The 12,555-nt window shown below is 41.8% G+C and overlaps 1 protein-coding gene across 1 annotated transcript; it reads right to left on the reverse strand.

Moving 5' to 3' along the window:
- Nucleotides 1-405: 405 nt before the first annotated feature.
- opn7d (opsin 7, group member d) lies at nucleotides 406-2,052 on the reverse strand. The gene is made up of 5 exons (XM_067240623.1): nucleotides 1,965-2,052; nucleotides 1,709-1,871; nucleotides 1,470-1,597; nucleotides 1,045-1,379; nucleotides 406-894 (listed from the first exon to the last, which is right to left on the reverse strand). Exons 1-5 carry the CDS (start codon nucleotides 2,050-2,052, stop codon nucleotides 406-408), a joined length of 1,203 nt encoding a protein of 400 aa, XP_067096724.1.
- Between the last annotated feature and the right edge of the window lie 10,503 nt (nucleotides 2,053-12,555).

Below are 12,555 nucleotides of genomic sequence, written 5' to 3' on the forward strand. Positions count from 1 at the left end.
TCTTCTTATTTTTTCCATTTTATTCCTCCTATCTTGTTATAATACCAGCTACTGCATTAATTGATGTCCTGCATTTTGAAACAGAGGCACTGACAAACATGGCATTGATAACAGCCACCAACTGCACCCTGGACAGCAACAAGCAACCAATGCTTCAGATGGGTTGGCACTGGAGGGTACAGAGTCCAGGAAGGATGCTGTTTCTGGTGTTTGCAGCCCTGGCAGAAGCTGCTCAAGCAACAAGGGCTGTCAAGGGTTTGTCATTGTAGCACTCCTCTCTGTTGCTGACACAGACTCACCAGTCATGTACGATTCAACGATTTGTTGTTTACACTGTCTCTCCTGTGTCAACTTTTTTCCCACATCAGTCTGTCTCTCCTTGTCTTCCTCAGAGAGGATGATGCCCTATAGGAATTCAGACTGCAGTTTGGCCGAGAGCTCACCCACAGTCACCGCAGTGAAGGTGGAGCCTGTCATCATGCATGCAGTCTTCTGGTGCGTGTCCGAGTGACCGTGTGGCGTTCCTTCCTCAGCACAGTGCAGACACACCCCGTGGCACTCTGGCTGTCCATTGGAGAAGCGTGTAGAAATGCTCATGTCCTTGTTGTTGCGTTGGGAGGTGGATCCAAAAGGATCGGCTTGCTCAAGACGAGGACTGCCCCTGCAGATCCTCTGACGGAACGTGGATGTGTCTCGGTACAGACACTTACGGAAGTTAGGTTTGCAAAGTAGGTACACAATAGGGTTGTAGATGGTGGAGGACTTGGCAAAGATGGCTGCCAGAGCAAAGGCAACCGGAGGTACGGCAGTGGCATCCCCAAAGGCTGCCCACATGGCCACCACAGCGTAAGGACTCCATGCACCCAGGAAGCCAATACACACTGCCACCGACAACTGTTGAGAGACACACTCACAAGAAGGCAGAGAGGAGAGAAACAAAGAAGGACACTTCAGGGCATGTTCTGCATGCACTCACATACTGCAAGAAAGCAGTGAATCTTTCAGATGCAAAAGTGCCTGAGTGTCTGCTAATCCAGGGCTTACCTTCACAATGAGGGCGTGAGCGTTGGTGGTCTTGGTCTGGGGCGATACGTGCTGCTGGACGGCCTGTCGGGAGCCACGTACTGTCAGCAGGATGAAGGTGTAGGAGAGGAAGATGATGGTGCATGGCAGAGCATAGCAGAAGAGGAAGAGGCAGACGATGTAAGACATGGCCGTCGGTTCGTTGTTGGGAGCATGCCAGTTGATGCAGCAGGCTGTGCCGTAAGGCTCCGCCCCATAGCGTCCCCAATGTGCCAAGGGGCCAACAGCAAACACAGAGGCGTAGCACCACACTCCAGCCACCAGGAGGCAGGCGTGAGACGAGGAGAATTTGTTACCTGGTCACAAGGGACAATGGAAATGATGAGGTTCTATCCATCTCTTATTCGTAGACATTCGTAGATGCATGTACCCCTATGTTAACTCACCGTAGTTGGGGAAGCTGACTTTGAGGCAGCAAACAGATGAGAGGGCTGTGAGGTTGGTCAGGCTGCACAGACCGAACAGAACCCCACACATAGCATATATCTGGCAGGTAACCTCATCATACATCCACCTTCAAAAAGGGAAGAGAGAATGAATGTCACTTTATTGAAAAATCTGCTGGTTATCATTGGGGAATATGAATCATCCTGTGCGAGTGTGACGGGAGCGAGATACAACATACCTATGAGCAAAAGATGAAGTAATGGCAAGAGGGAACAAAGACATGGTCATCCCAAGGTCGCTGATGGCCAGGTTAATTATGAAGAACTCAGCCGGCTTCAAGGTCGACCGCTTCTGATATGCAACAAGTAGCAGGACACCATTCCCCAGTAGTGACATAACACCTGAAAGATAAGGTGAGAGAATAGGATAGATTAAGGAAAAGGAAACAAACAGAGACATTGGTATAAATGTTAGACAAATGAGACTGGACTTACAGAACAGGATATACAATGTACCCATGAAGATATCATACTCCTTAGAGATAGTTGAGACAAATAGGGTTGAGTCTGAAGCATTTCCCATCTGAGGAAGAGAGGCAAAGGTTATTTGTTTGAGCTGTACAATAGTTTACTTAGAGGCCTGTTTGTCGTCTGTACAGTACTGTAGATATTTGAAAGTCTTGTCACAGCAGTTTACTGTCCTGCTAGGACCAAGTCAAGACATATTGAGGGGAGAAAGTAGTCAAGTAAAAGAAAAGGTTCCGTATGCACTTCATCTGTCTGTGATTAGCAGGAGCAGGGAATGACCAGGATTATAACTGGCATGACAAGCTGCTGTCAGTGTGTTTAGTTAAGATCATTGTATTCACTGCTGCAGGAGAGACAACGCCAAGAAATATCTTATCATTAGAACACCTCATGAATATTGCTAGCACTATTTATGTATTTGCAGACATAAAAAGGGTGTATAAATGTGTGTACTTCACTTCAGCTTCATCTGCAAGGCCTTGTATTCAGAATGTAGAAACTTGTGAAAATGTGTTTTTCACCACATTGAACTCCTGCTTAATGCTTTCAAGTGTGAAAGATGAAACAATTTGTCCAAGAGAAATCGAATGGGAGAGCCAAAAGATTCTGTGCCTCCTAGTGCCTGAAGCTTATGTAGTTGCAGACCAAATATAATTCCCCAAAAGTCAGATTATTAAGATTATTAAGAGCCAAACGGTCCTGCAGAGCAGATTGATAGTGACAGATAGAGAAAGGCAGTGTTGAGGGCAAGGGAGATTGAGATTATTTGAATTCAAATTTGCTTCACAGAGCAGATCATCTTGTTTTTTTCTATGTATGATGCATCAAATGATTGCTGTGCATGCTTGCTCGTACACACAAGCAAATATACAAAATATATACATGGATACATATAGACTCACGGTTTAGGACATGATTTAAACTGGAATGGATTGAGGAGCCAGATGATTCTACTCTTCACCATGAGCACAACATGGCAGGTGCCAGACAAAACCATTTTAAACCTGAAAATGTGATGTATGATATTGTATCTCATGGTGTATGTAATGTAGAGGAAGCAATACCTCTGTTATCACAAACCCTGACATGAAGGGTTGGGAGAAGTGCTGAGATTAATACTGAACTAACATGGTCTTCATGGTCTTACATATTCTACATTGTGGCAACCTTACCTTAACTGATCTGCCTGACTGAAGGCTTATCATCACCATGGATGGGTTTTAATACAGAACATCATTTCTTCAGATTATGTCTGCAGTTTATGTCACGTGCAATATACTAACTAGTATAAAAGTAAAAAAATATTGTAGACCGACAGTAGTATGTAGTTTCAAGCAAACAAACAAACGTAATCTTAATCATAAATGTTGCATTCTTGCTACATGTACAACATTTTATATACTCATCCAAAAATAATCTGCATTTTATTTGACATAAACAGAGCAGAGACATAGAATCAACATGAAATGTTTTTAAAAAGAAACAATTAGGTCATCATTCAATCACAGGATGACCCTAGACTAGAGTCCTTGAATCAGCATCCAAACTCTACACAGTATTGCCAAACCACGCACCCACACTCATACACACACACATAAATACAAACTCAAAGTGACATGGGAACATAAAACAAGCTTGCTACAGTATGAGCTTATGATATTTCTCTCTTTCTTCTCAACCTATTTTACTTTCAGATGTTACATAAAGCTGAGGATGTTTCCCTTGTTCATTGAAGACACATGGTTCATTGGTGCTCACAGACCCCTAATGAGAAAGTCTTCAAACAGCTCTTTCATTCACTGCGTTTTTGATTACTGTAAAGTCCACAGGATTTCTCATAAACAACCTAAAAGCTAAGGGTGTGTACTTTATCGTGTTGAACATGAATCACAAGGCTTCATTACAGATGACCATGATTCATCAGTGCCAAACATATTCTCTGTTCTTTTCCAGAGTTCATTTCTGTGAGATACGCATGCTCACTGAACTCTGAGGATGATTCTCACAACAGACCCTAGAGCAACCTGTCAGCTGTGTCTATGTGTGTTTATGTGTGTTTATGTGTGTTTATGTGTGTGTGTGTGTGTGTGTGTGTGTGTGTGTGTGTGTGTGTGTGTGTGTGTGTGTGTGTGTGTGTGTGTGTGTGTGTGTGTGTGTGTGTGTGTGTGTGTGTGTGTGTGTGTGTGTGTGTGTGTGTGTGTGTGTGTGTAAGTGGGAACACCTTAGAGAGCTGGATGGCCCAGAGGAGCTGGTCAGCTGTGGCTGATTGTGTGTTATAAAGTGACTGAGCTGTGACACTGCTAACATGTTTTTGCTATCTGTTGGACAGCTGTACTCTTCAACAGTGCATAATCAAATGTCAGTGCAAGACCCATACCCTCAGATTGTACATACTAAAGCCAACTGTGTCTGCAATCAATTAATATTTGAATAACACACAATCCTTCTGTCATATCTATTTAACGTTCTAAACATTCCACTATCCTTTCTACATTTTTCTCTTATTTGTCACAAGCAAAACACAGAAGTTTTCCTCTTTTAATTTTTCAGCGATAGAAATGTAGAGGCTCTGAGCAGTATAGTAGTTAGTACTCCTCTCAATCTTGTTCTTGTCTCCCGGCAGACTTTTCTGCTCCTCTTCTACTTTTAGTCAAACTGACCACTGTAATTGGAACTGACCCTCAACTGATTCTGTCTGATGGTGAGAGAAATAATCGCCCAATCCGAGTTGTTTGCACCATGTTGGTTATTCTGGATGGCCGTATATGGAGTGTAATTGCCTGGGAGAGGCACTGCTTGAGTGAGCAAGTGAGTGTTGTGATGCCTCTGCCAGCAACAGCTGAGCCAGAGGCATGTTTTTTAAGTTTGTCCACACATCCTTCTGTTCCATTCTCGTGAACACAATATATAAAAAAGGAATGCTTTTGAAATAATTTCTTCAGATTTTGGCATTAATGTCCACTTGGATTCAAGGTTAAACTGATTAGAATTTGGTGGTCCAAGGTAAAAAGGTATTGGTAATTGAAATGGTAAAAAATGTCTAAAGAGTATTAATAAAATCAAATTAATATCAGTAACACCAAATTGTGTCATTGGTGTTAATGTTTCACAAAACAACTTTGTGTTTGCACTGACTCTTTGAAGTTCTTCCAGGACCAAGAGGTCTTTGGAAGAAGTGCAGTTGACAAAGTTATACACGCCACATTGAACACATGTTCAGAATGCCTTCTACTCCAACATTTTTTGATTGTAAAGTTTTCCCCCAAAAATACATAACTGGCTGGCTAATTATCTTTGCCAAGATGACAAGATCTAGGTAGACAAATAAACCTAATGGCTTTAACATAGTGATCCAGCTAGATAACAATTAACAGCAAGACACATGATAAAAAAGTGTACTCCACAAAAATGTATGTAGTATTTTGCGCAAACATCCATCAAAAACAACCAAAAGACAAGATCCTTCATAAAAATCCAAACCCTTTGTTTGGATGTCCCTAACATATACGTATGAGTCTGGACAGACAGGGATGTGAACTTGACGGGTTTGCGCAGACATAAAACTTCAAGGCGTTTTTTCTCGTTGATACTATTATCTTGTCTGTCTGACTTTTACTAAACCTCAATGAACCTTTTCACTGTGTTTGTTTCTGTCTCATTAACTTGTCTTCTTGAAGCAGGATGTGTCTGTTCACAACTGTTCACTGTCACTGTGTGAATGAATGAATTTATGGATGCAAGCAAAAATTCAAGGTGGTTCTAAATGCTTTTTTGTTCCACACCAGAGAGCATGCTGTGCATCAGGCTGCATGCTATTCTGATTGGATGGTATGTTATTATGTAATATAATGCAAACCCTGTTGACTTGCATTGCAACACGTGTCACATGTGGTTAGATGAGTGTGTCATGTCCCCTGCAGGCCTGCCGAGGCTCCACAAGGTCACGGGAGTGAGGTGAGTCGTGTGTTTTCCATTTGCATTCTCTGTGTGTGTTCTTCGTGTGCGTTCTCTTTGTAGCTGGCTCTTCATTCCAGAACTGACATCACAACGGTAGTTAAGTTGCACATACTGCAAGAGGCACACTGCAGAATGAAGGCAAGTGTTGATGTTGGCTGTATGGACCAAAGCACCCATACCCAGTGGAGCACTAATTAAAAGGTGAAAATAGCTGGACTCTGGTGCCACAAAGAGACATCCATCAGTATATTTTCTGCCTTGATTCAGAGGCAGTTCATTGGGGTGCGAATGTCTTTATTTTACTTGAAATTGGTGTGCATCATATAGGTGGTTAAATGTAGACTACATCTTTTAAGGCGTTTGTAAAAACGGTCAAGAGATCAATCCACCAATACAGGTTTGGGATTTAACTATGATTGTACCACAAGTGTTTTCTCTTTAAAAAACTGTTCCAGATTTATGAGTGTAAGTATAAGCCTTCTTCTGATCTATGCAGCCTTCCTCCACTCCACCACCCCCTCCCCCCTCCCCTCCAATGCACAATGTTTTATTCACGGTAGTGGACTCCCTAACCATTAGCATCCAAACTTACGGTCAACAGTTTTATTTTCATAAGTTGCATGTTAAGAAGGTAATGGCCTTGAGTTCTTTCATCCACAAAAAGCTTCTTAAAATGAGCAGTGAGTTACAAACCCATTTGCACTGGAGCACTATGCTGTGGCAGTTATTGATCGAAATTAATAAGACATGCAGTCCTTAATCGTATCGACTTTAAAAGTTTGGTGAGAATATTACCATCACGGCTAAGAGAATGTGAAACTTAAGGAGGTAGCCTGATAAAACCAGTTAGAGCTGATGTAAATGGGAAAAAGCCTGCAGATGTTTTTGCAATGAGACGTATTGTTTATGCACAGGCAGATGCTGTAAGTTTCTGAAACTGCATTTATCACAGGTGCCGTTGCGTCGCCTCGTCAGTACTTTTCCTCCTTCTCTTGCCCACACCGGGATTTGAACTCATGGCAATCCTGATTTAGGCACGCAATGCAACCCTTTCATACACTGCTTCAGCCAGCTTTGCTACCTAACAGTGGTATTTACGCTGAGGAGTGAGTGACAATATACAGCACAGGAGGCATGTGATTAAAATACTGCTACGCAGTAAGCAAATGTGTGTGTGACCCAGTCTGGCATGACAGTGTGACAGACCAATGTCCATGACAGCAACTGGATCTGAGTTGACTCACTAATCTACATAGATTGATTGCACGGTAGTCTTACTTTACCCTAGTTCAGTGAATCCGTCCCCAGTCATTATAGACATTGATTCAAATCCAGATCATGACCTCAGTTACCTATCCCTAAATCACCTTTGGCCCATGTCATGGTGGATTTTGCACCCATGCTCGTAGGGTATGTGAGTGTTGGCCTACCTCCAGGCCATGTCAAAGCTGTCCCAAGACTCTCAGAAACAGATGAGCTGTAAAGAATGCAACTAAATGTTTCTGCTGCCCAAGCTATGTCATCATCACGCTGTCTGCTTCCTATGTCCCCCCCCCCCCCACTATCTACACCACCATGTTACATAAACAACCAGTTATTAACTGTATTACAAACCAAATTAAAGACACTACATTATTATTGATATGATCATTTGCCAACCTTTCCCTCTGTAAACGGTGTAAATAGGTGGATGAATATGACAGCTACATTTCAGTTTCCACAATCTAAAAGGACGTTTTGCAGATGTGAGTTTGTGCAATGGAGTCTGTGCATCTGCATGTAGAGTTTTTGAAGGTTACGACTTTCAAAGGGTCAAACAGAGTTTTGTATCCAGGCTACTAAAATACATAATCTGTCTGTCTGTCTGTCTCCCTCTCTCTCTCTCTCTCTCTCTCTCTCTCTCTCTCTCTCTCTCTCTCTCTCTCTCTCTCTCTCTCTCTCTCTCTCTCTCTCTCTCTCTCTCTGTCTGTCTGTCTGTCTGTCTGTCTGTCTGTCCTCTCTCTCTCTCTCTCTCTCTCTCTCTCTCTCTCTCTCTCTCTCTCTCTCTCTCTTCTCAACTGTCTGTGTAAAAAAACAACACAGCACCTGAATCTGGCTCTAATCTAAGCTAATACTCAACAACACTACTACTTGTACAGGCAAATACTTTATTACCACTGTCCAATGTTAATTTCCATAATCCATCCTCTCAAAGGAAAAGCCTTTGAATTTGGAGAGCCAAATAATATATTTTTAGATCACACTCAATTCAAGCAGTAAAAATGTCTTCACATCTCAGAAATATCCAGAGACAGACATAGGCAAGCATACGGGACTCAAGAAAGCTAGCATGATAAAAAAAAAAAAATCTACAACGTGTCAACTTTATCCTATAAAAAATATAAATATTTTTGGTGTCAATATAAAAAACATCAAACATCAAATATTTTGTTATCTTTGACACCACCACCAGCCAACACAAATAACAGCAGGACTTGGAAGAGCCCAGACCAGCATCAATGCCTGTGATCCCCAGTAACAGCTTTGCTATGCACTAATCCCTCGGTGCTGAGCTGAGCCGACAGCATACAGAATCCTTGGTGAGCCCGCGCCATGCTTACCTTCCTGGGAGGAGATGTGTGTCCTCAGATAAACTCATGGAGGCCAGGTGGAGAGCAGGACAGAGCCCCTGCCCCTTGCCACACCACGGGAGAGACCAGCTCGGACAGCCACGGAGAGAGAAGAGGAAGACCCGACCAGGTTCACAGACCTACACTGTGAGTCCAGCTGCAGCCTCTCTCCTCTCTGACATGCACACTCACACACATCCAAGCAGACAAGCAGCCACAGACACGGACAAACACACGTTCACACACTGGCACAAACACGGTCAAATGAAGTCCTGATTGTGGAGCAGCAGTGGTCCTAGCGTGCGGGAGCAGAACGCTCAGCCCACAGGGATACCAGTCCAACCATTGAGAGGAAGAGGAGGAAACGGCACAATACTGGAAAGCTCTGAGTGTCACTGATGACATAAAGTACCATCCTACTCTCTTTCTCCAGCACACTCTCTTTCTCTCTTTTTTTTCCTCTGTCTTTCTGTTTCTCGCACACAATCTTTTCTCAGCCTTCCTCTCGCTCCTGCTGTCTGTTTTACATGCTCTTTACAGTATCTACCACCCCCTCTCTCTTTTACTACAACTTGCTTCTTTCTACCCTCTACCCTTTCTCTATTTCCCTTCTAATAGTTTTGCTCTCTCTCTCTTTCTCTCTCTCACTCCCTGTTACCACTCCTAATCTGCAGAGGTCTCCTTATTTATCTCTAAGCAAGAGCCTTAACCTTACTGTAAATTGATATATAGCAGTACTATACTATACTATAAAACAAAATAACAAAAACAAAATAACAAAATAAATTAGGTTGAGATTACAGTAACTGCAGTGTACTGCAGTATGCTCTCAGAAACGCATTGATCAAGAAAATCAGGTCTCTAGGTTTCTTTAAATTCAATTTTCAAGTGTGTACTTTAAAGGATTTCATCTCTGAATAGAGGATGGATTTTTATACAAATATTAAGATGGGGTGGATAAGCCCCTTAGCAGTGTTATTAGTTGACACTGAAAATGTGCTGATTCTCTAAGAACATGGATTCATTTTGGGAAACAAGGCAACTAATACCCATATTGTAGCCTTAGCTAATGATACCTCTCTGCTATAAGCTTTTAGTAATACTAAAAAGCCTTGGACATACCTTGTAAATCATGTAAAGGTTTATTTGTTATTGATAGACAGTCATGTTTGGCCAGTCATTTTTATACAGGGATGCCAATGCTTTCCTTCCAAAAACAAAAGTCAGTCAGTACTAGTCAGTCAATGTTTGGCTCCTGAACACTACCTTACTAGGTGACTCATAAGTCATACCGTGTTTCTTCAGGGCAAAAATAAAATTATGAAATTTTAAACCCATCTGGAAAACAGACTTTCCCGGAGGTCCAAACGTCCCTCTTCCCAATCCCTCTAATAAGGAGTCCTACTGTAACAATGAGCCCTCCCACAGCACCTGAATCATTGCTCCCACCATCTTTATCAGTCCCACACATAAGGTTGGTTTGGGTTTGGACATCACTGGACTGACAGGCGTGGAAAGCAGCTTAGGGCCTGTGGGCACGCTCACTGAGCTGTGCTGAGGCACAGGGCCTGTCAGGGAACCATAAAGAGCAGTGCTGTCATATTAACTCACGCCTCAGCAGGAACTTTAGCGATCTTCACCTCCTCTGACTAACTTAGATGAATGCTGTATCACATCCTTGCTCTGGTGAGCTCATGTGTCCGTCTGTGAGCTAATCTAATCTGATGTCCAGCAGAAAACCATCAGAAATGATTACAATGACCACTCGGCTCTCATTAGGAAAAACTTGGCCTTGACAGAAATAATAAGCCATTCATTTTCTGGTTGATTATTGATCATTGTATGAGCAAGAACAATCATGCATCATCACACAATAAGACAGTTGGTCTACATAGGACCAAGCATAATGGTTGTTTTACTAATAGGCTGAAGGTTTATGAATACCGCAGTGTGTATAGATGAGACAACCCATCAACAAGATCCAGTATAGGAGCCAAGGGCTGAACTGTGTCTCTACTGCCACAGTACATCTGAGGGACAGTGGGAAAAATGCTGAAAAACAGGTTTGTCCATAGGCAATAAAGATCTGGGGATTGTGAGAGCACCCAGGGGGATTTTCTAAAACACATTCATAAGCTTATGAAAGTCAACAGCTGACAGTGCACCATACAGTCTCTGCTCATTATATATGAACAGTACTAGGATGTTTGATCCTGAAGAAAGACAAAGTGTAAAAGTCTTGCATTTACAATTAGCTCTCCATAAGTCCTCACAGTTGACAGCGTCTTGTGTGTCCATTACTGCAGATCCATCTCAAACCCTTCCTTTATTTTTATATTCTTCTCAATTTCAAGACATTCTATTTACAAAGAACTCCAAGAACTAAGGAAAGTTTCTTGCTGCTTCTTGCAGACGTGCTAGGCACTCTTCAACTGGATTGTGGTGGAAATGTTTTTACTAGCAGAGACTAAATAGAATTAAGGGTTCAAAATTGATATGATTCAAGTGAACAGCTGTGAAGATATCATGTTCATCCACGAACCAAAACTTTATTTCTAATTCACTTCATTTAAATAAATAATATAAACAACATAATTCATCAAGACATACAGCACAGTGGTTCCAGTAATCCTAAAATAATTAGTATACCTAGAATTAAACTGAAATTAGAATCTAGAAATAACATTGCTTATGCTAAGAATGTTTGCTGGCCAAATGTTCATACCAATTCATCACCTTCAATATTTACTTTTTACTTTTTGTCTTTGGTTCATGAGAAGGTTGATTTTCTGGACAAAATTCAGGAAATGGTCGACAAATAATGCACAATAACTATTTAACTAGATAATCTAGTAATGATTGTACTTTGTATTTGTTGTGTTTACATGAATCACCATTCCTTCCTTCCTGTCACTGTAGTGAGAGTGAGAGCTGAGATCACACCATGGGAATTTGAGTCACAGCGGTATCTTTTAGCTTGATACTCTTCATGTATTAATTTTAGGTTACATGTTACTGTCAATCCTGTTTTATCCATAATTCCCTTCTCCCTTCTCCACAGACCAAACACAATAGCAGGTCCCACACAAAATATGCATCTGTGGGATAAACCTATTTCCATGTTTGAGAAGCCAAATGTGTGCCTTACATTGAAAAGTCTCAGACTGATTTGCACCTTTATCTCATAAGTGAAATAGTTCTGTTAACTTCTTTTTGACAGTCATGTTCATAAGGCAGAATAACACTATGCCTGCTTGAATGTTTGATGGAGAGTGACATCATGAAACTTCAGAGAAATCTGATGCTCGGTGGTTTTAATTTATTAGATGATTCCTGAAGTGGGAAAATAATTTGCCGCTCCAGCCCGTCCTACATTGGGTTAGTTGAGGGCAGTGTGGATTTACATGACATGCCAGGGGGGATATTTATATAGTAAAATGCTAAAATGATTAGTTACCAAATATTTCCCAAAACTCCCACACAGTGGGTGAATCCTCCTGTATCATCTTGTACTGCTTAGATGCTAGATGGATCAGGCACTGTGTGCCAATCTCCATTGTGATTCTCAGAGGTTTGCATACATGGCCAGCTTGTTGTAATCTTTTCATCTAAGACCCTGCTGTTCTCAACACAGTTAACCCTCCCTGTTATGTGGCCAATTATTTTCTTCTCTCATTATCTTCAGAGGGATACAGATTAAAGCCATTCATATTGAGTCTATATGCTGTCTATTGTCTTTCCAATCAGATGCTTCGCCATGTCTACTGTTTGTGTGCCTGCATCGGCTGCCAGTCATTGATAAACACATTCAATGGCCAAAGGCCATGAGTGAGGCACACAGACATAGAAGACTAAAATAGGAGATGAGCCATAGGAAGGACCCTCTGTTTGAGGGCCAAACTCAACAGAGAAGTGATTATTTACAGTCTGACTATCTGCTTGGAAAAAGACATGATTAGTGTGTAGCAGGCTAGAAAGAGTTGGTGGTGTTG

This window comes from Osmerus mordax, chromosome 7 (genome assembly GCF_038355195.1).
Source record: "Osmerus mordax isolate fOsmMor3 chromosome 7, fOsmMor3.pri, whole genome shotgun sequence".
Taxonomy (NCBI): Eukaryota; Metazoa; Chordata; class Actinopteri; order Osmeriformes; family Osmeridae; genus Osmerus; species Osmerus mordax.